Genomic DNA, 23,433 nt, shown 5'->3' with positions numbered 1-23,433 from the left:
GATTTCTCCGTTTCAATCTGCATTTATTGCAAATAGGCAAATTCAGGATAATATCATTATTGGTCATGAAATCTTGCATTCTTTTAAAACTAGGAAGAGGAAAAATAATAAAAATGGTTTTATGGCCATCAAGTTAGATCCTTCGAAAGCTTTCGATATATTAGAATGGTCTTTCGTACTTTTTGTTTTTAAAAAACTTGGTTTTTCGGATGCTTGGTGCCAAATGATATTTCAATGTATAAATACAGTTTCGTATTCAGTTTTAGTTAATGGTTCGCCGGGTGAGGTCTTTTATCCTACTAAAGGTATTAGGCAGGGAGATTGCCTATCTCCTTATATCTTTATCATTTGTATGGAAACTTTATCTCAGCTTTTGTTGAAAGGTGAAAATGATAAAGTTACTCAGGATTTTAAACTGAGGAAAGATAGTCCACCGATTTCTCAGACGACTGCATGCTTTTTTCAAAAGCTTCTTTGTCTTCTTTATCTTATGCTAGAAATCTTATGAAGATTATTAACACTTTTGCGAAGGCCTCGGGTCAAGCCATTAACTTGGAAAAATCTGGTTTTTTTACTAGCATTAAAATGCACCATAAACATATTAAGTTACTTTCAAAAACTCTGGGTATTAAATTTCTGAGTAGTTTTGAAAAATACCTTGGCACTCCCTTATTTGTTAAAAGGGATAAAACAAATACATTTCAGTTTCTTATTGATAAATTCTATGCTAGATTGAGTAATTGTAAAAGAACAAACCTTAATGGTGTTGGTAGAACAATTGTGACCAAACATGTTCTCTCTAGTTTAGTTGTTTATCATATGACATGTTTTCCTTTCCCTAAGAAAATCACCTCTAAAACTGATTCGATTCATAGAGTCTTTTGGTGGTCGAAGAAAAACCCAAGACGAGCTGCTGATTTTCGCTCTTGGAATGATATTGGTAGATCAAAACTTTGTGGTGGTCTAGTTATTAGAAATTCACATGCTACTAACATAGTGTTTATTGCAAAGTTGGGTTGGAGAATTGGTAGAAACCCAGACAATTTAATCTCTAGATTTCTGAAAGATAAGTATTTTCGTAACCAAAACTTGTTGGAAATAGATAAAGCAGCTGATAATTCTTCTTGGATCTGGAAAGGTATAGTTAAGGGTTTGGTCTTCTTAAAAGAAAATATTGTGAGTAAGATTAATGATGGATCTTCTACAAAAATTTGGTTTTCAGTTCGGTTACCTTGTAGTAATTCTCCTCCGGTTTCTATTAGTCCTAATTTAAATAATTACACTTTTGTTAGTGAACTTATAGATGTTCACAATAACAGCTGAAATATTGGTCTTCTAAATTCTTTGTTTGCTCTTGATGATGTTATAAAGATAAGGTCTCTAAGATTAAATATTAATAAAAAAGATAGTATTATGTGGGCTCATACAAATAATGGTGATTTCACTGTTAAGACAGTTTACAAGGTTTATATAAATGAGTATAGTTCAGTTGAGGAAGCATCATTTTGGAGAAAAGTTTGGTCTTTGGATTGTTTTCTAAAGATCAAATTCTTCATGTGGAAAGTTTTTGCTCAGATGTTACCAGTTAATTCTACTCTTATGCTTTATAATCCTGCTATTGATGACTGCTGCCCATTATGTAGAAATGATGTTGAATATGTGATGCATTTGTTTTTCCCGTGTCCTATAGCTTCTCATATTTGGTTTGCTCTTTCTCTGCAACATTTAGTTGTTACTAATTGTGATTGGGTTGAAGATATTTTTCTGAAATGGTTTGATAAAAATATTGGGTGTTTCTCCTTATGCTGTTAATTGGCCAAGCATTGGTGCTAAAGTAATGCGGTGTATATGGAAAATCAGATGTGACGTAGTGTTTAGAAATGTTTCGATAAATCTTGACAGAGTTATTATGGATGCTATAAGACTCATAAATACTTATATTGTTCCTCTCATGACCAAAAATTCTAGAAGATTGGATGTTAAAACTGCACTTCGGGATGTTGATCATATTATGTTTGTTGATGGTTCTTCAAGAATTTTAACATGGGTGTTGGTATTATTCTCCATGATACTGCAGGAAGAGTAAAACAGTCTAGAGCGGACTTTGGTTGGATTTCATGTGCTTTTGGTGCTGAGACAACTGCCCTAATTTTGGCTATCTCCTGGGATTGGAGATTAGTCTTTCAAAAGTCCTGTTTATAAGTGATTGCATTCAATTAGTAGATTTTGTTAATGAAGGCAAAGGTGCAGTAGATTGGCGTTGCAATGATCTTTTAAAGGAGTGTCAGATTTCCCTTTCCAGATGTAATAGTTTCAAAGTTGTATATATTAAGCGTCTTAAGAACAAGCTAGCAGACCGGCTTGCACGTCGGGCTAGAAAGTTCAGTTTGAAAGATATTTGGTTCCTTTCACTCTTTTTTTTTGGATAGTTTGATGAGGAAAGAGCCTTTAGATGATGTTTATAACTTTCTTTTAAGTTAATGTAATGGGATGATTCTCAGCCAAAAAAAAAAAAAAAAAAGTTTCACTATCCTACTGTTTTTAAATTTGACCCCGTTAACCCGGTTTGATTTATTGGTTAGACCATTAACCCTTGACCCAGTAACTTTACCGGTTCAACGCCCGGGTTGGTTTCGAGAACATTGATGCGAGCTGCTGGACACATAAAGAAAAATCACAGGTGTCAATAACTGAATGGGAAGTTATATCAGCGATCGAAAAGCAAACGGTGTAAACACCAAATGACACATATACCCATCTGTAAATTGCATCAGCTTATCATTAAGAAGAAACAGAGGCGTGAATGTCGTTATGATCGGAGGGCAATTTTATATCTGACTATATCTTCTGTTGAGCGAAATTAAAAATCTTTTCTTTTTCCTCAATCCAAAAAATCTCTCTAAAAGCTCAACAACAAAACCCTAGAGAGACATACCGTGAGAGATAATCAATATTTCTTCGAAATTGAGCTCTGAAAATTTAGGAGCAATGGCTAGACAAGATACTACATTAGTCCAAGAATTGATTTTGTATGCAGCTAGTGCTGCCCTAAGTTGTTTAGTGCTTTTCGCGGGTTTAAGACATCTTGACCCTAATAAGGGTGCCACTAAGAAAGCCATGGAACAGAAGAAAGAGATCGCTAAACGGTTAGGAAGACCTTTAGTTAACACCAATCCTTACGAGGTATTATTGTTTTTCTTTATCTTATTTTGATTGCATATATTTTATTTTTCCACAATATAAAAATTCCTTATATTTTTAGTGGTGTTTCATCAAGTTCTCTTAAATAATAAGATTTCATGAAATGGGCTTCAGTAATTGCTGTTTAGTTTCGTGAAGACTGGGAAGATTGGCTTCCTTTGTTGTTTGATTTTTCGTTTAATTAGGGTTTATATGGTATATTGATGGTTTTTTATTTTTCTTGCTTGGTTTTTGGTTGCCCTTTTCCTGAATTCATCAGGATTTCATTATTTGGGGCACAAAATGAGGTTTTGGTTTTTTTTTTTTTTGGCTTGTTTTTTTATTGCCCTTTTGCCGGGCATGAAATGTGGGTTAGGGTCCCAGTATCTATAATTTGGTAACCTGGATTAAGATTTATGCATGGTTGCCCATTTGTGTAAATTGAGAAAGGGAACATAGATAAGATTACTTGTGTAAGTCTTTCCTTACAGTAACTTTATGTACTTTGTCTATTTGACATAAATCTGCTTATTCTCATTCCACGGGGTTGTCGCTTGTCTTTACGCTATCAAATGCGCCACATTTGTGTGTTGGAGGATGTAATCCTGTTTTGAAGCACGCACCACGATCAACTGTTTAGTTCGGCTGTTTGTTGTTAGCATTTGGTAGCTAGTGTTGTAGAAGTATACTCTCCTGTTACCTTTTAGCTGTCGTCCGCGGTAGAATTCCTCGGAATAGGGAATGCACTTCTCGATTAGGTTAGACTCATATTCTACATGTTTAGATAATATGGTGATGAATGTTATGTTTCATATGTGCTGTGAAAACATCTTTAGCTGCATACTCAATAAAGTATGTACAAGTGCGAATAACTGTTGTTACTCTGTTTGGGTACAGGATGTAATAGCTTGTGATGTCATCAATCCTGACCATATTGATGTGGAGTTTGATTCTATCGGAGGCCTGGACAAAGTTAAACAAGCATTGCATGAATTGGTTATCCTTCCGCTCCGAAGACCTGAATTATTTGCTGGCAAGCTCCTCAGTCCACAGAAAGGTGTATTGTTATATGGCCCACCAGGAACAGGCAAGACTATGCTTGCCAAGGCAATAGCAAAGGAGTCTGGAGCAGTATTTATAAACGTCAGAGTCTCAAATTTGATGAGCAAGTGGTTCGGAGATGCTCAAAAGCTTGGTAAGTGCTGGTAGTTGAATAATTTTATCTCCAACTCTCGTGCCAGTTTTAATGGGTTTTTATGCTGTTTATTAAGGGGGAAAAAGATAGTAATTCCTCTAATATAATGCTTTCACTAAAGCTATACTTGGGTGTTAAAATATGCTATCTTCAGTTTTGAGTATCTCTTGTCCAAGTCAATCATAATAACGTTAATTCATGACTTAAAACATTTCTGTGATGGTTTTTTCCAGTTGCTGCTGTGTTCACCTTAGCTCATAAGCTTCAACCTGCTATTATCTTTATTGATGAGGTTGATAGCTTTTTGGGGCAGCGCCGTTCAACTGACCACGAAGCTTTGACAAACATGAAAACAGAGTTCATGGCTCTCTGGGATGGTTTTACCACAGACCGTGAGTAATCTCTTAATTTTTAAATTCTCTTCTTTCCGTTGTTCCATTATCTTATTTCTAAACAAAAGTCAAAATTCAGATAATGTGCCTTCAGCTTCTAAACGAACTCACAGCGTACTCGACTATAGCAACGAGTCCCATCCTTACAAGAACTCAGAGACAGAGAATCCTTGAAAAATAAACAGTGTTTTTTTCTTTCTCTGTGACTACTCTATGAAACGTTCTTTGCTACCGTTGAATTTTTCTTTTAACCCATACCAATGCGTAGGGTATGCCATACTGGTTTTCTTCTCTTCTTTACTCTTTTTCTGCAGCTGAACTGCTGGTTATTGCCTATTAGTAGCCGGACTGGCCTAATTGAATCTTGTTAAGAAGACATCCTATGTTCTAACTGTTTCTGGATCGTTGACAGTGGTTGATTGAACAAATTGTCAATAGATTCCTTAATTGTGTTCTCAGATGTAGCTGTTCATCTTGTAACCAACCTCCTTCTCCTATAGCTGTCAATAATAGCAATTTAGCCCATGAATATAGACGAAGCATGAAGTTCATCTTTTCTGGGGACGAAATCAACCATATGTTGGAGTCATGAAGCGTTTTTTTGCTGTTAGAGGAAAAGGACACTGTAATATTTACATTGCTCGGCCTCAGACTAGGTAGAGTACTAATTAGAGGTGGTGTATCTGCAAACTATACTGACTTCGGAGTTGGTTTAGCTGATTCCTTATTCCGTTGCTCAAGCCTCTTTTTGAGGTTTGATATTGTCATGTTGGATTTTTAGCTTCATTTTTTTAGGTGTTTTAGGTTAATATTTTGTTGACTGATCTACTCCATGGTGCCTCTTTCTCCTCTTTCTCTTCTCCTCTTTCTTGTATTGGGGTTTCGTTTAGTCTTATAATCCAGCTGTCCAGGCATGCTACATATTGTACATTTAACTCGCAAATTTTCTTTTCTTCTTTGTCTCTTCCAAAGGAAGTCTGATATTCATCTGGTGGTCTTTCTCTCTGTTCTAGGTGGAAGTTGGAAGAGAGAATAGAGTAAGTTAGCAGACTTCAGAAACTCATTATTAACACTAGTCTGCCACCCTTATAAGAAGCTTTTGAGAGGCTAGTTTTTCTGTTTACTACCTCCCATCTGTGGTGTTTTCCATCCCTTAGCACCTAGTGGCTTCCTTACTACATTATCGGCAAAGATTTCTGTACTTGAATGATGTTTTTTTTTTGCCAAATTAATGTTTTAGTCCATCATAATGTCAAAGTAGCATTTCGTTTACGTTGGTTATTTCAGTCATAGTTGCTTTGGGAAAGTGGATAGTATCATCAGCTCCAGTTCTGTTAAATGGTTTTCTTCGTAGTATTTTGTTTTTGTGATTTTAATTAAATCTTTTGTTATATGTATATTTTTGTCATAATGTAGAGAATGCACGAGTGATGGTCTTGGCTGCTACCAACCGACCATCAGAACTGGATGAGGCTATACTACGGCGTCTTCCTCAAGCATTTGAGATTGGGTATCCTGGTCGTGCTGAAAGAGTTCAGATTTTGAAGGTGATCTTGAAAGATGAAAAGGTTGAGGAGGACTTAGATTTTGATCACATATCCAGCTTGTGTGGTGAGAGGTATACGGGTTCTGATCTGCTTGAACTTTGTAAGCAAGCAGCTTATTTCCCCGTTCGTGACCTACTCAGTGATGAGAAGAATGGGAAGCGATCAGATGTCAGTATACATTTCCCTATCTTTTATTTTTTCATACTTGTGTTTTGGTATATGCATATCTGGCTGAGTTATCATGTATGTGCATATATCTTCAAAAGTTACTTGATCACTAACAACCTTAGGAAACTTAAAAGGTGATTGAGATAGGAAACTTAAAAGGTGATTGAGATCTGAAAATTGATGGTGAGGGTGGCCTTTTTATTCACTGTTCAATTTTATTTTGCTTGTTATTTGACATCTGGGCTGTCAGAGATCAAACCCAATCTTTTTCCTGTCAAAAATAGAACACAAAAAGAGCAGTGCTGAAAAATAGAACACAAAAAGAGATTGTCAGAGATTTCTGTTGATTTTCACTTTCTGAGACTATTATTCTACTTGGTTCTTTAGGAAGATAATTGCTTTTAGTAACCCGTTTTGAGTTTCTTTTGAGTACCGTGTGCTGGTCGAAGTAGAGATTTTAGAAATGCTGGCAGATGTTAAGTTTTTTCTCCTAGGCCATTGACCATATGACCTTTTCAGGTGGCTGACATTTGACTTGTTTTTGTCTTAATTCTTGACAGACACCTAGGCCGTTGTCACAAGCAGATCTCGAGAAGGTTCTTGCAACGTCAAGGAAGACGAGAGTAGCGGCAGGTGAATACGGGCGGTCATGGACCAGAGAACAGGACGATGACTATCAGGTCCAAGACGCAATCTCCGGTCTATCTAAACTTGTTTTATCTCAAATTATGAACCTTCGACCTGATCCCCAAGACCATTAAAAGGAATTCAGTTGTTGGTCAGTATAGTCCGCAGGTTAGTGCGTACTGTGAGCAGATACTATTCACATGCTGCACATACGGAATTTTACATTTAAATGTATCCACTTGTTTTACGCAGGCTTGCCACAGTGATTGATCCATGTCGATAAGAATCCTTGCTGATAAAGTGCTGCTTATTTATGATAACTTTGCATCTTAATGTTTTGAAGAATTATGGAGTCTCTTATTCTTTTTAGTTTCTCTATGGTTGTTAGTAATAGAAAGTTACTGTTCTGTAACTGACAATTTATAGTGATGGTTGTATACTACTAAGTTCGAACAATCAAAGACCGGATCGGTCATGATGAATTTTGTATCTATTTCTCTGGGCAAATGTAAGTTGAAACTTTAAATGAAAAATCATCACAGATAAATCCTGTGAAGATTTTAGATGAATTGTTAGGAATTCTCCCTGACCGGGTGTATCTGATGAGATCTATGCTGTATGTATAACATCTGTTCATCTGATGAGATCTATGATGTAAATTGAATAGACTTAAAAGGAGTCACGTCCTGTTCTAGAACCTCTCTCTCCTTTGCGCCAACGGCTACTTCTGGGCTAGTTATCTGAGAGTTGTTCTGGTTTATAAAAGGCTGAATTCCTGGAGTCTCACTGATCAGTCGGGACAAGGGAAGAACAGAGTACTCTCTCACTTATCTGATTCACAATCCACGACATTAAACCACACCAATTTCCTTTTCTACAAATCAAACCGACTTTTCAAGCTAACTTGAAAAAATTCCGCATCAGGTAAATGAATCAGATGCGCAAAAACCAAGGACAACCTCAACTTCGTGCAGCAATATTTTCTCTGTAGAACATTTTGCTGTTCAACTTCCCACAAAGAAAACATCTAACCTGTTAATAGATCACAAGAAGGAAAATCAAACAAAGAGGTAAATTTTGACGTTCTTTGTTTAAAACTAACATAAAATTCTTTCAAATGACACCTACAAGAAGGAAAAAAAAATTAAAAAAGAATACCGCATACCAGTTGGTGCCTGCATGACTTTTGAAGAAATAGGAGATCACAAGGAACATAAGCAAGAACCCTCGCTATAAACAGGTAAGCAATGGCGATCATATGACTGATTCCTGCTCCAAACCCTTGTTGAAGCTTGAAATTCAATCTGACCGCTGGCAGGTAACCACATGATTCTGTCCATGGTGTCACGGACTACATCAGGTCGAGCTTGCAACCATTTAGTCCACTTCTTCATCAGATTTCCTATTTTCCACTTCTTCTACAGATATGGATTTCGTTTTCTCAGGTTCCATGGTATGCTCTTTCACTTCTACTGACAAAGAATTCTTTTCTTCAGCTTTTTCACCTGGCGGTTTTGCATGCACCTTATCGGCGTACTTAGCGAAAGCAGCTTTAAGCGCAGACTTAACTGTCAAGCTGGGTTCCTTTTTCATCAACTTGTTTGCAACTCCGCTTCCATTCCCAGGTTCCAGTATGATATCTGATGAAGAGGAGCCGGCATTACTGTCAGAGGGTGCTTCCGTACCAGTAGTAGCATGTAGGCTAGAAACATCATGCTTGAACGGCTCATGAAATGTGTCATACAGCCGTTTTACCTAAACAATTAAGGAGGGGAGGTTACTACTACGCGGCAAACTCAATCAGGAGGAGCTAAATATGTGAAGCATGATTCAAAGCGAGCTTTAGAATGTTTAACCCTCATTATTCGAAATTCAACTCTCATTAAGAAGAGGGTTGACATGCTTACAAGAAGATGACAATTAAAATTTTCGACTATGTCAACCCAATGAATAAAAAAATTAACATTACCATGCATGTAAGAGTATCGTCTATGTATTCGAAGATCAACGGCATTTAAGCTAATCATTATACTGTTAACTTGCATGCATTGATGACATAGTTACAAGATAGGTGATTATTTTAGAGGATGATATCTGTATGACGAGGACAACAATATCACCAAAAATTAAACCCTAGTTCATCTCCATGTGGGCCTCACAAGACACGCTAACCACAATGCCATTTTAAGTATGTTAATGGTGCCCCTCCTCCTCGTTGACATGTTAAAGATTTTAACTGTTGTTTCCTACAGCTTTCAGAGAGCCGCTGCTACCCAGCAAGGGATTCATAACCCACCTCCTCTACATTTCACATGCAAGTCATACACCAAGATATTTGGTTCTCATCATAATCTATTGCAAGACGGGCTCTATTGCAAGACGGGCTAGTTTGTTAAACACTATTTATGTGTAGGCATATTTTTTATACAGAATTGTGTTCAATGGACCTAAGAAACAGTTTATGAAACACTAAAGCTTAATATAGGATGCCAAGCAGTATAAATTTCTCAAGTTCCCCCAAGGTTTTCATCTAACCAATATAGGATATGTTAAAGTGAGATAAAGAAATAACTATCCTAAGAATAACCGTTTTAATGAAGTGCAGTCAACATTCAGATGACAGATGGGTTTGTACCAATTGACACTTCTATAGCTGTAGGTATGAAGAATGATTTCTGCAAACTAGGATAAATCAGAAGTTGTGATAACAGTGAGAGAATAATAAGTGAATAATTCAGTTGTGTAGCAATACCTTGCGCTCACCTATGCCAGGGCAGCGAGCTAGGTCCTCCATTGATACATCCATGATGTTACTAAGGGACTACATTAGCACATAAACACCGAATATAAGAATCGAGATTAACTTTAGTCTTCAGCAGTGTAAAATGAAGTGAAACTAACATCTACAGTATGATTCTAGACAAGTATACTAACGAGAAATAGAATCAATCATTTCCATATGTATGACTGACTAATAATATGAGTTATAGAAAGAAATTCATAGCATAGTGTATTTGATTTAAGAAGGTGTGAATCGTCCCAATTGCGTGTTAAAAAATCTTACCCCAAAGGTAGAACCAAGAGTAACCACATCAGTCTTGTTAACATGCCGAACTGTTGTAAGTGCATGGCTCAGCTAAAAAAAGAAAGACAATGGAAAACGAAAAGAAAGAGGTAAGATCAGACTATAGTAGTTATCAAGTTGCGAAATAAACCTTTGATTCATAATGTCATTTCTTAGGATTCAGATCCAGGATACATGAACAAACAAGCACAGCATAACATCCTTGTCGAATGCACTTACCCTGGATAAATAGTCTGTGTCTGTTTGTCCTTGAAGAATGTCTGCAGGCTTGTTTTCGTAAACCTTAATTGTCTCCAAATACCGGCCACATTCTTCTAAACTACAGAACTAAAAGTTAATCAAGGACAACACATATAACCTGTCAAGTTAGGGCTAATGAAAGAGATAGTGAAGTAACATTACAAATCCTTTACAATCTATGAGGGGGGAAAGTCGTCATATTTAAGACTAAACTCTCACCGTCCCACATAATGTGAATAAACTGGACTTAATATCATATTTTAGGTTTTTAGGAAACAGCATCTGAAGGTTTAAGATTGTACATGTGATAACAAGAAATTTCTATACAAGAAATTTGGAAGGGAATTTCACATATGCAGTATAGTGTGTATGGTGAGTTCTTTGGCTACCTCCAAGCACATAAAAGTGTGCAATCATGAAGCATTGCGGTCCTTGTCACTTCCTGCAAAGGCTTAACTACATCTTCCTAAGATAAAAGACAACAGTGAGCAAACATACATATACCTTGAAAGAGATAAACATACATGGAAGAGACTCACCACATCAACATGACATAAAATAACCCGGAGCTTGAAATTCTTCTGCAGTTCCCTTATCCGGAAATATAGATAGTCTGGATGAAGCAGATGATATCGTACACTGCATCAAGCGATGAATTTAGTCAAAGATATATTAGAAATATGTGACACAAATTAAACCAAAATGCTAAGTCTTTTCCTCCATATTCAACTAAAATAAGTTAATCAGTCCACAGGGTTCAGTAGTATCTCAATTTCAAGCAGGACTCTGAGAAGGAAAGAATTGCATGAGGCTACTTGTTAGGAGTATCATATATCTTTTTCTTAATTTCAAAATTGAATATCACCTGTGCCAGTGGCACATAGAAGTCTTTCAAACTTGTGCTACTCAGTAAAAGTAAAGAAGTTGAATGATTTTACCAGATAGACCAAAAAGGCAATGCAAAAGAGTATGCACCCAAAAAATGGGTCCATGCAAAGTCCACAAAATTTCTGACATTTAGATAGTAAAATTGTAACAAACAGTGGGGAAGTAAAACCTTAGATACAAAGCGCATGAATTAGGCCCCAGCAAGTAATCGCAAACCACATCTGCAAACACCCACCTTACATTCCTAATATATTTGAGTAATGGATTCCCTTTCTGTATATTGAATTGTGCACAAAATCACAGACAAGTAAGTCCATTGAAATCAAGAGCATCAAATTTTAAAGAGTCAATAAAATCATCAAAACTTGATTTACTTGTCTATGGCTGACAAGAATGGCATTGCGATTTTGACCAGATTGCACAGACGAGGAAGTAGAAGGAGAAGCATCTGAATGTCCAATTGTCCTAAAACAAATCCACATAAGAAAATTAATCTTTATTTTTCCCATTCAAACAAACAAACAAAACCCTAATCTGTTCCAATATTTTAAAAAAAAAATCACGAAATACCTTGATGAGTTATTAGGAGTAGAGGGGGATGGGGATGGGGAAGTTGCAGGAACAGATGGCGTAGGAGGAGTTGGAGGAGGAGGTGTGTAAAATTCAGTGTTCTTAATAAAAGAGAAAGCCTGAGAGAATGAAGGAGATGGATTAAATAGAGATTGATTGGGTTTAGGGTTTTGCTGAGAATTATCAAATACTTCTTCATAACATGGAATTGCTATGATTGATATTTTCTTATTCTCTTCTCTCCCATCTTCCTCTCTTCCTCCTTCCATTTCTCTCTTCTTTCTCGGAGACTGAATTTGCAGAAATCAAGAAGACATCAAATACAGCTCACCGAAAAAAAGAAGAAGAAGACATCAAATACTGTAACTTCTATTACTGTTCAGGGGTGACCACATGTGCACTGCTGACTGCTGAGATTAAAAATTTGGGTGCCACCAGAATATTCCAGCCAACTTCAAAGTTGAATTGACTAAAATAACCTTCAAATTTTGGCCTGCCCAATAAGAAAAAACAAGATGGCCGTTGTTTTTTTTTTTTTTTTTTTTTTTTTTTGCATAAAACAGATATGGTTCAACTCCATTTCCACTAAATAGTTGTAAGAGATCATTCATGCATTTTGAAAAAGACAACTAGAGAAGTACTCCCTCCGTTCTTTTTTAATAGGCCAGTTTTGTTTTTAGTGAAATTTAAGGAAATTAAGAGAACTAATTATTGAAAGTGGTCCTCATGACACTAGTCAATAAAAGAAGTGAAGTGAAATGGTCCCCATGACACTTGTTAGCAAAAGAAGTAAAGTGAAGTGGTCCACATGACACTTGTCATCAAAAGAAGTTTAGAGAAAAGTGGTCCCAAAAAATTAAAATAACATTTGACTTTCCCAATTAGGAAACTTGCCTATTTTTTTGAAACTTTTATTTATCGAAACTGGCCTATTAAAAAAGAACGGAGGGAGTATGACATTCTAAATTAATCTAAGATATAGGGTTCTCCTTCTTTCTCCTTGAACAAAGCTAACAGGGACACTTTTGAGATCTTCACAACCTCAAACCTGACTCCGCGAATATCTCCAACGGCATGTCCTTTACGTCCAAATCCAGTAATCAACACTTCATCATTTTCTTCAATGTAGTTCAAACAACCATCGTTGGGCACGAAAGCAGCAATCTTCTTTCCATTCTTGATCAATTGAACTCTAGCACACTTTCTGATAGCAGAGTTAGGCTGCTTAGCCTCAATACCAATTTTCTCAAGAACGATTTCCTTTTTGCGAGAAGAACCAGCAAATGGTTTCTTCCATTCGTTTCCAAGATGGGACTTTTTGTATGACTTGTCAGCCCATCTTTGTCTTCGCGGTGAGACTTAAGCTTGCGACCAGCTCCCATACCTCTAGTCTTCCCCATGATTGCAGTGAATATAAGTTCTTCGGCTGCAAGATGGCTTCTCTTATTTATAGGCTTTCTAATAATTGTAACCCATTTGATTTTGATCAATTACGATGGACTATAATTTTATTGTTATTCATCGCCTACAAACTAGGTTAGTGAGTTACTGAGTAGGGTATGTAAATGAGCAAGATATAGCTTATTTGGAGGTTAAAAATATGATTGTCGTAATTTAGTTCAAGACGGGTTTAAAAAATGATTGTCGTACTTTAGTTCAAGATGGATTTAAATAAAAAAAAGAAATAAACTCAAATAATAAATCGCAAATCTACCATCTAGATAACAGCTAAAAAAAATATTGAAAAACTTATTATCAAATCTAAAACACATCAAACCTATAAAATATAAGAAGAAGTAAAGAGGAAATCAATCAATCAAATAAACATAAAATAAAATGATCAAAACACTAATATGAAGAACACCAACTATGAATCGCCTTTTTTTTTGAAGCAGAATCGCCTTTTTCTCTATCTCTCTCCCAAAAAAAAAAAAGATCTCAAAAACAAACACGCAAACATGAGAAGGATAATTATAGGGTAACAAAAAAAAAGGCCGTATTTTTTTAAATCGATTAAAATTTGGACTAAGTGTCTACCATTGTTAATTTTGGACTAACCAGTAGCAGGCCTGGAGAGACGGGACCAGTGCATCCAAACCCAACAATTTTGGGACTAAACGTTAACTCCTACAATTGTAAAACCACGAGGAGAGGCATGAAGTTAATGGTGTGCTACCCCTAGAGGCATCAACCGTCGTTGCTCCGACTTTATTGCCTTGCTCAGCTCATGGAAACACTTTTCCCCGTATACAATGTGAGATAGAGATACTACTCTAAGTGGGATTAAGATCCTAAGAGCGTCCACAGTGGTGCGAGTATAACCAAAGACCAAAGACTAAAAAAAAGACCAAATTTGGGTTTAGTCTGTCATGTGGCGTAGTGGGAAAAGAGTATATTTGGTCGCGCGTTGATAAACATTACGCCTGGGATCAGGCGTTGGTAAAGATAACGCCCGAGTGGAGCGTTGGTAAAGATAACGCCCGAGTGGGGCGTTGGTATAGTATACGCTTCAGAAACAAAAAAATAAAATAATGGGGCGGAGGTATAAAGCCCGTCCCATGCAAGTTTCATAAATTGTGAAGTTGAAAATGGAGTGGGGCGTTAAGTATATGAACGCCCCATTTCGCGCGTTAAGTTTATGAACGCTCCATCGGGCGTACATTTAACCAACGCCCCGTTTCAGGCGTACATTATATCAACGCCCCTTGTGTAGCGGACATTATATCAACGCCCCATGAATGGCGGAGATTATATCAACGCCCGATGTGTAGCGGAGATTATATCAACGCCCGACTATATTTGGATTTGGTCTTGATCGCAGACCAAATTTGGTCTGGATTTTACTCTTTGATCAAATTTTGATCGATGGTCCGTCCCACTACGCCAGCCCACTCGACTGAAAATTTGGGTTTACTCGTCCATTACAGTTGCTCTAATGCGACTTTTCTTTATAGAACTTCAAGTATGATGTGTTTCAAATCAAATCAGAACCTTTCACGTCAATTAGTGACATTAAATATTGGTTTGACGTAGCAGACATCAAGTACTAAGACTCTAAAAGAACATGCTAAATCTAAACCGGGGGTAGCCACATAAGATCCAGAGTATTTCATAAAGGATGATGGGCATGAGTTCTTCAAATTGGAGGCAAGCGCTACTTTGATAACTTAGAAAAATCTAATAAAATATTCAAACGAATTGATATATTGTCTCATTACCAAAGAGAATGATCCATTCGTGGAGTCAGAAGACGATGATTCGAACGGTGAAGAGGAAAGTACTTCAAAAGGAAGACCAACGCCTTCCATGCTTTTTGTTTCGTATTTATAAGAGTGCGGGTAACAAAGGTTTGTTAAGATATTAAACAAGAAAAAAAAAACAGAGTGAAAAGATAAGGGTACCCAAATATATCTCAATCTAAAACTTTTTTCACCTATAAGTCCTTTCCCCGAAAGTGATTGTCTATGGACTGAGTCGAGACAATACAATAAATCGGTTCACACTTCGTGTGATCGTCTATGGATACAAGATCGAGACAATACAACAACGAAGTATGATTACTTGATAATAGGTTCGGACTTAACCAAACACTATAGGATTGTTATTAAGTAATTAGGAATTAACGCTTGTGTATTTTACTTCTAATTATAATAAAAACAATTATAATTGCGGAAATAGAAAAGTAAAAGACGCAGTAAGATTTTGTAAACGAGGAAACTGCAAATGCAGAAAAACCCCGGGACCTTGCCCATAATTGAATACTCTCAGAATTAAGCCGTTATACAAAACCTAAACCAACTTCGTATAGTTGAGACCAAGCAACTAAACCTATAGTTCACCTAGTTCCCTCAGTATCCCCGCGCCTCCAACTTGTAATAAGTCACGCACTTGGAACAATTCCTTTGGTTCGTATTCCAAACAGTAAAAGAACAACAAATCTGTTCGGTAACAACTCTTTTCAAACAAGTGATATGAGTTTGACGAAAGGCTCTTCCGTTTATCCCAATAAACTCCTTTGTCAGGTTATTAGATCAACCTATTTAACAACTACCAAAGTAATTGTTTAGACTATGCAGTCAATACTATTAATCACAAAGAAATGTATTGATGCCGATCTAATCAACTAATCAATCAAGGTTATCACAAAGATAAACCGATTATAGTTGGATCCACCAAAAGTTATGAACTCAAATAAGAAACCTTTTTTTGTATTCAAATCTTCTTAGATCTTCAATAAACACCTGCACACAAACAACTTGAATCTCTTGTGATCAATCACATACAGAACGGAGTCTGTTAACGATAGATTATCACAAGACGTCTTTAGATCTACAAACAGTCTAAAGATCCCCGTCGATACTTCGATCTAGTTTGAGTGAATCTTATATCAGAAGAGAAGATTCTCAAGCATAAACAAACTAGGTGCAATCAAATTTCAACAACCGTTAGTCAATCAAATCAATCGAAAACTAATAATAAACTGCAATTATCTAGTTTCCCACCAACGGTACTCGTAGAGATTCTCAATCCCAAAGAAGTTTTTAAAACGAGCGGTCGTAAGAGATTTCGCCTAATTAGGGTACTTTCCTCTCCGAATAGATGGCTCCACCAGTAAAAACACAACTAGGTAGTTTTGCTGGATCTGAGGATTAGTTTGCTCGAAATGCAAACTTCAATATTTATAGACCAAGGAAGTTTGGACACCAAGGAATTTCCAAAGCCGAATATTCTCAAAGATATGCAATAAAGCCAAAAACGGTTTTCATAATTCCTGGAAATGCATTTTCCCAATATTAACCGGAATCTTAGTAGAAAATCTCCAATTAGTAAATGTACATTACCAATTTTTATTTTCTAAAGATAAGCATTTAATTGCTGGAAATTAAAAGCATATAAAACTAAAAACCTTATTAAAAGATTCTCAATTTATTTGGATCCGGGATTCTCCTTTAGTTATTAAGGAATATCTTTGAACAATAAAAGATAAGAATTATTGCACATGTTCAAAGTATGTCGACATCTTTACTTTGTAAATCCTTTTTCATATTTACAATCTTGGAACCGATTTGCGACACTTCCAAACGAGTTTCGAATTGGTTCATCTGACTTCCAAGAACTATGTGATTGATTATCCTATCAAATCACCATTAATGGGTTTCACGGTTCTACCAAAACAGAAAGCTTCGGTTCTACCTCTATGTGGGTACTAGGATCGGTCACACTAGCTTTCCGAAAATTGGTTGACTAGGTACTAGGATCGGTTACCACATTATTATGGTATTTACTTGTGATCGGTTGCACGAGTCATAGGATCGGTTACCAATTACTAAGACTTGTTGTACCTCTTACAAGGATCGATTCCACATACTTGTGATCGTTTTCACCTCTTACTAGGATCGGTTACCCAATGTCTAGAGTTTGTCATACTAATTACAAAATACCGATCATACCATCTCAGGTGATTACTTAAGATCCGTTTCACTAATAAAAGTCATATTGATACAAAAGTCAGGCATTGTGAATAGTTTTTCCAAGATGCATAAACAAGTTATGAGCGGTTATACTAAACACACATATTGGTAATCCGAAGATTTGCAATGAATAACAATACCAATAAGCCTAGCGATTTCCCTTTCGATTCACAAAACAAGTTTATGAATTGTACTTCCTTTAAACGAATGTAAACATTGTTTCCTATGACGAAATCTTCACCCATACCCATACATAATCACAATAGCATTCATAAGATGATGTCGATGTCTTATATACGAAGTTCAAAAAATAGACGTTATATTTCATATTGTAATTCCTTAATAGCATGTCTAGCTAGAGTGTATAATCGTTCACAAATTCGCAGTTATGTTTCAATATGCACGACTTGAAAGATACGTTAGGAATGAAATAGTTCAAGTCAAATATTACTAACCTCAAGAGGAAGGATGTTGTCGCCGTTGTGGCTCTTTACTTCTTCACATTCTTCAAGTCTTCATGTAATACTTGTAAGTCTCATATCCTAGTAACTTTCTAGATAACCTATACGAAGTTGACTCTAGTAAATAATCAAGCGACTCTTTAAATGAGTTTTGATTCACTAAAATATGACAACCAAACTTGACATACCAATGCTTGGTGGGTTCAACCGAGCTATGATCTAACACAGAGCAAGTGAAGTATTGTATCGTCTTAGATTTCCTAAAGAACAAAGAACAACAATACTATTGTATTTTTTTTTGTTCTATTAATATATTTATTCTCATTGAAACCAAAAATATTTACATACACATAAAATCAAAGAAAGCTAAACGAAAAAATACATCAGAAAGAAAACAAAAATGCAACGTAATATTTACAAACTAAAACAAATTTGTAATATAGTATTTGATAAGAAGATTCAATATCAAGAAATCCAGTCCGATCAAATACACATGAGTTTCACCTCTCTCCACACCATCACCTCGTTTTGCCAGTCTATCCGTCGTAAAATTAATCTCCCTCATGTAATGACTGAAACTCACCCTCTGCAATCTCTCTTTAGTCTTATTCCATCTAGCTTGCACAAACGAAGGAAATTTCCTTGACATAAAAGCTTGAATTGTTGCACTTGAATGAGAGTTTATTATCATATACTCTACTTTCAACTGTCCACTCCGTTGCACAAATAAGTGTTATTATTTCAGCTATAAAATTTGTGGCAATCCCCGATCCTCCCGACTCTACATTAATAAAGCCACCATAACTATCCCTACAAACAAAACCAAATCACGTATTTCCAGGATTATCCCTTGATGTCCCATCACAGCATACCAACACCTGATTTATCTGTGGAAGATGCAATCTCAGTTCATAGTTTCTTTGCATTTTTGTCGGTCCCCTCTCCAAATTAAAGTTTCTAAGAACTTGAAAAATCAGAGTCCAAATTTGTGCACCCCTAAAACCCGGGTGCACATTCCGGTTAACAAAATTTCTGAAATCGCCTTTTTTTAATTTACTTTATTACTTTACTTTTTTTTCTTTTTTTTTCTTTTTAAAAAAATATAAAACAGTGTTTTCATCATCATCTCCAAAAACAACAGGGTTGCAGAATTAGTTCAAGGGGTAACCAGTTGATCTTTAGTAGTTCGATCATGATTATAAAACTCTTGCACGCCATAAGAAGCAACAAGGAGATTTGGAAATTATTTGTTTGATTTTATTTGTTGAAGCAGTACTATTGCCTTTTACAACCTCAATTTATTTCTTCACTCCCCTTCATTTTGGATTATTATTACAATTATATATATCTTGAGCCACCATTGATATTGAAGGTGAAGAAGGAACAATTCTTATTGCTCCGCTCATATGTACTAAATTAATTCAAAGATTCAATTCAAAAAAAAATCAGATTCAAAACAAAATTATTGATCTAGGAGGAAAAATACTAGGGTTTGGGGTGAGAAAAAAAAGACTATTGTGAGAAAAAATAAATACTTGTGGTAAGGTGTATATAAATTTAGTATTGTATGATTTTTTAATCGCATATGGAGTTTAAACTATGAGTAGAGAAAGATCTTTGATACCAAATTCAACCTGATTTGTTGATATAAATTCGAGAATTTTGGTTTAAAATTAGAGATTATAATGTTGCTTATAAAGTTTCTTCTGCACATTTTAATGGGATAAACTGTAAACATTTAATAAGATAAGGGAATAAAACAGGAAGCAGAGGAAGTGAACGAAAAAAGCTAAATACCAAGTCTGGTTTTCTAACCGAAAATGGATCCAATGGGGAGAGCCGGAACGTGCACCCCGGTTTTAGAGGGGTGCACAAATTTGGACTTTGAAAATCATACATAACTACAATTCCACATAAATTTCTTAATTATCACTGGACAATTTTTGGTAAATTGCAAGATTCTCTTCTTGAATTTGTCCAAATTAGGTTTTTCATTTTCAAACACAACGCAAGAACCATATCTATCATCGTAATTTATGCTGCTACAAGCCACACTTCCTTCACTGCACTACTCTTCAGATTTAAGAAAAGAAACACACTGCCCAACCATTTATAGATTATCTAACCAAAATTTACACAATATATATGCATTAAATTATCTGTAGTCCACAAAAATAATATCTAGAAGCCAAATAAAAAACCCTTTCCTGCGATTTATCATCAGAAGCACATATTCCTCTAATCATTTTCCAGATGTTGCTAACTAATATCCAGATGTTACTAGATGTAGTATGATGTAAACAAGAGTTGTAAACTTTTTTGGACCAAAGAAAAACAAGGTGATGATTACTTAACAAATGAGATGCGGACTTCACTGTGAACTCTTCAAACATAGTGCCACTTCATACCTTCTTATCTTCATCCATTGTTATGACAGGTAATTCACTGACTAAAAAAATAGTTGAGCATCCACTGAGGTATTAACCGTTCTCCATTTACAATCAAACTTTTGACCATCATGCCCTTTGTCTCCCTCATATACTCATCTTATGGATATAATTCACCTAATGGGTTGTCTTTAATCCAAGCATCACTCTATTCATAAATTTTATTTCCATTGCCAACCAACCACTTATAATTTTGTTTAACATCTTCAATGACCTATTTGAGTCCTAGCCAAATTGAAGATACTTTGTAACCAATAATCCATTCACCGTTAATAGCAGTACATTTAGCTTTAGAAAATAGATCTCATTCTTCCTTTGAATTTTGTACACTAGCTTCATCAACAAATTTTATTTATAACCATTAATCTTTCAATCCCTAAACATCCTTCTTCAACTACAGTGCATGCTTTATCCCACTTAAGTTTCACAATCTTCCTTGTAGACGAAACACCTGACCATAAGAAATTTCCGATAATTCTTTCACAAGTTTTTATAACACTCACTGACCACTTATACACAGACATATTGCATATTGGTATACTACATAAAACTGTCTTAATGAGGGTAATTATATCTTGAAATGCTAACAAGTTTCCCATCCAAGTAGTCAGCATGTTCTATAACATCTCCACGAACCCTCATACATGATGACTTCACTCTTCCTGGTTTTAATATTACTCCCAAGTACTTATTAGAAAAGTTAGAAAGAGACATCTCAAATTCAGCAACAATTTGATTCCTTCTTATTTCTGTGATACCACCTCCAAAAATGTTACTTTCATCTGATTTACAACTGGCCTAGAAGAGAAACTTGATAATCATTCAACAATTTCTTTATTGTAGTAATATTCTTCTTATGACCATTAAGAAATCAGAAAATATCATTTGCAAAGAATATGTGGGCTAGCTGGATTTCATTTTTATTCACTATTGGATATAATTTGTTTTCCTTCACCAATTTGCTTAGATATCTAGTCAACACATCCTCAACAAGGACAAAAAGAGAGGATCACCCTGCCTCAAACCTTTACCAACTTGAGAAAATCCAACAGGGCTCCCATTAACCAGGACTGAGACTCTAGCAAGTATAAAAAGTTGATGGAGCCATTTTGCACAATTTTCTGAAAAGCTGTTGATGGTGGATTTTAGTTCAGGGATAAAATTGTAAAACCAAATTTAATATGCTGACATCCTGCAAAGGATAAAGCCATTTGATAAGCGATGAGCGCAGAAAACCTCTCGCTTTATTTATTTGAAGCAATTCAATAAATATACAAAATTCACCCAGAATGGTGCATGTAGCAGCAATCCCAAATATTCTGTGAATTTATAGCATTATTAATTAATGCATGATTAGCCTAGTATTTCCTGTGCTGTTCTCAGCAGAACTCTAATTATTGGTGTGGCATGATGACTGAGTGTTATTCTTAGCAGAGTAGCATGAATATCCAAGTGTCAATAGTGAGGTATGCACGAGATACCCGTACAGGCTATACCATTCTCTAACAAAGAGAATCTCAGCGTGCTTATATTAGCCCGGTCGAGCATGTTTAATTTCCTAAGAGAAATCTGGACTGTCCGTATCAGTCTCAGAAGCGATCATGGCCATGCAAGTTGACCGCATGATTTAACCATCCTAGACGAACCTTAGCAGGAGCAGGCGATCACTGTGATGATCATAGGCGGGGCCGCTTATGCCCTAGCCGGTTGAACACCACACTACACTCCCAAACTCCTGTCAAACGCCGGCCCAAAGAAAGGTGGTCGTGTTTCTTTGGGAAATGCTCGAACGAGCAAAGGCTGTCCAAAAACAGTCATAAAATCATCGCGACCGTCCAACTTCGCCAGCCTAGTTGGACGACTTGGATCGTTCCGCTATTGATCACTGAGGCGCTAGTGCACACATTGGCGGGCCCACTCCTCACCTACCCGGTCGAATTTCTCACGGCAACGCCATGGAGCAATGAATGTTTGCTCGAAACATGGCTGGAGTGATGCTTTAAAAGGGTCGCGGAAATTCCACTAGTGTCTTAAAACGATCACAACCATCCAACTTAGCCAGCATATTCGGATGACTTGGATCGCGCCTAGGACCATCAGGAAGGTGCACATAAGTTCACCGTCATCCCAACATGGGCCCTACACGATCGGTCTCCCCAAAGGAGAAGCTTAGCTTGCCAAACCGTTTGGATAAAGTCATGCATGCGCGACTATTAAAAACCCTAATTAGGGTTTACGAAAATACATATCTATCGTAGTTCGATCTCGTCCATCCATCTTCGCCAGCCTAAACGGAGGATGTAGATATAGACTCAAGAGTTCCCAAGGATGTATACGTGATCACCGTGGGCCCACCTGTGCATGTGACCGGCCGACTAAGCATACTAGGACTCGGCAACCTCGAAACACACGCCCAAAGGTGGCATGTCACGCGGCTTCCAAATCCTTTGCGACAATGGATTTCTGTCGCAAATCGATCACGACCACTCATCTTTGCCAGTAAAATTGATTGGCCTAGATCGAGCCTTCGTGAGACAAAGCGGTATGGACATGTACACCGGCAGGCCGTCTACACGGATGCCCGGTCGGTCCCACTAAAAATATTGTCCATGCTTGAATTCTGTCAATCCAAAAAGTGATGCTTGCACACCTCTTAAAAATCCTAAAATTCCATCAACGGTAACAAATATGTGTCGTAAACCATCTCGTCCGTCCAACTTTGATAGCTTGGTCGGACAGCCTAGGTTAAAGACTAGACAACCAATGAAGCACCTCGATGATCACGGTCCGCCACTCTTTCACAGGGAGTGATCGGTTAAGGGATGACTCGCCCATACAGCCTCCAAACTATCACTCGAAGATGGTTGGACGTGATATTATTTTAAGACGCTTAATTCACGACTTATTCGATTAAGCTTTAAAACATCGATGCTTCATACATATTGATTGTTTTCGATGCATTACATGCATCGAGCATACACGATATTTCATGAATATCGGTTTCTTAAATAACTTAGTTATTTAACTTAGCATCGTATGCTACTTCCTGCGGTGGGTCCCACGATCCACTCATTCGAGACATCAAGCATGTCACAAACTGGGAGATACTTACTGGGGTATTGGTCTGGCGGTTTATAGCATGCATCGTGCAACGCGCCATTA

At 36.6% G+C, this 23,433-nt stretch overlaps 2 protein-coding genes and 1 pseudogene across 7 annotated transcripts; 1 reads left to right on the top strand and 2 right to left on the bottom strand.

Moving 5' to 3' along the window:
* The first annotated feature begins 2,862 nt into the window (after window positions 1–2,862).
* LOC113301531 (ATPase family AAA domain-containing protein 1-B-like) lies at window positions 2,863–7,678 on the top strand. 2 transcript variants are annotated; one of them, XM_026550310.1, is made up of 6 exons: window positions 2,863–3,183; window positions 4,078–4,375; window positions 4,609–4,767; window positions 6,184–6,482; window positions 7,043–7,162; window positions 7,362–7,642. In XM_026550310.1, exons 1-6 carry the CDS (start codon window positions 2,989–2,991, stop codon window positions 7,377–7,379), a joined length of 1,089 nt encoding a protein of 362 aa, XP_026406095.1. In that variant the 5' UTR covers window positions 2,863–2,988; the 3' UTR covers window positions 7,380–7,642. The 2 variants fall into 2 exon arrangements, with proteins under 2 accessions (XP_026406095.1, XP_026406093.1); XM_026550308.1 differs by having other exon boundaries at window positions 2,864–3,183; window positions 7,043–7,277; window positions 7,362–7,678.
* Window positions 7,679–7,913: 235 nt separating this feature from the next.
* LOC113301529 (DNA excision repair protein ERCC-1-like) lies at window positions 7,914–12,205 on the bottom strand. Of its 5 annotated transcripts, none has more exons than XM_026550302.1 (10): window positions 11,893–12,205; window positions 11,697–11,787; window positions 11,492–11,595; window positions 10,974–11,073; window positions 10,824–10,900; window positions 10,414–10,513; window positions 10,174–10,245; window positions 9,862–9,930; window positions 8,275–8,864; window positions 7,914–8,141 (listed from the first exon to the last, which is right to left on the bottom strand). In XM_026550302.1, exons 1-9 carry the CDS (start codon window positions 12,159–12,161, stop codon window positions 8,487–8,489), a joined length of 1,260 nt encoding a protein of 419 aa, XP_026406087.1. In that variant the 5' UTR covers window positions 12,162–12,205; the 3' UTR covers window positions 7,914–8,141; window positions 8,275–8,486. The 5 variants fall into 5 exon arrangements, with proteins under 5 accessions (XP_026406087.1, XP_026406090.1, XP_026406088.1 ...); XM_026550305.1 differs by having other exon boundaries at window positions 8,275–8,749; window positions 9,873–9,930; XM_026550303.1 differs by lacking the exon at window positions 10,824–10,900 and having other exon boundaries at window positions 10,414–10,521.
* Window positions 12,206–12,858: 653 nt separating this feature from the next.
* On the bottom strand, window positions 12,859–13,292 carry LOC113305659 (annotated as a pseudogene).
* Window positions 13,293–23,433: the final 10,141 nt, after the last annotated feature.

Source organism: Papaver somniferum, chromosome 8, assembly GCF_003573695.1.
Source record: "Papaver somniferum cultivar HN1 chromosome 8, ASM357369v1, whole genome shotgun sequence".
NCBI classification, from domain to species: domain Eukaryota; kingdom Viridiplantae; phylum Streptophyta; class Magnoliopsida; order Ranunculales; family Papaveraceae; genus Papaver; species Papaver somniferum.
The sequence above is the reverse complement of the archived record's forward strand: the minus strand, read 5'-3'. Positions and strand labels throughout refer to the sequence as shown.

What these genes read in the sequence shown, in the direction of transcription:
- LOC113301531 (XM_026550308.1), top strand. Translation starts at nt 2,989, where the DNA reads ATGGCTAGACAAGATACTACATTAGTCCAAGAATTGATTTTGTATGCA. An exon ending in CGGAGATGCTCAAAAGCTTG is followed by an intron (nt 4,376 to 4,608) that starts GTAAGTGCTGGT and finishes GGTTTTTTCCAG; the next exon opens with TTGCTGCTGTGTTCACCTTA. An exon ending in GGATGGTTTTACCACAGACC is followed by an intron (nt 4,768 to 6,183) that starts GTGAGTAATCTC and finishes GTCATAATGTAG; the next exon opens with AGAATGCACGAGTGATGGTC.
- LOC113301529 (XM_026550302.1), bottom strand. Translation starts at nt 12,161, where the DNA reads ATGGAAGGAGGAAGAGAGGAAGATGGGAGAGAAGAGAATAAGAAAATA. An exon ending in ACACTTTTATGTGCTTGGAG is followed by an intron (nt 10,514 to 10,823) that starts GTAGCCAAAGAA and finishes TTAGTTCTGTAG; the next exon opens with TTTAGAAGAATGTGGCCGGT. An exon ending in CTCTTGGTTCTACCTTTGGG is followed by an intron (nt 9,931 to 10,173) that starts GTAAGATTTTTT and finishes GTGCTAATGTAG; the next exon opens with TCCCTTAGTAACATCATGGA.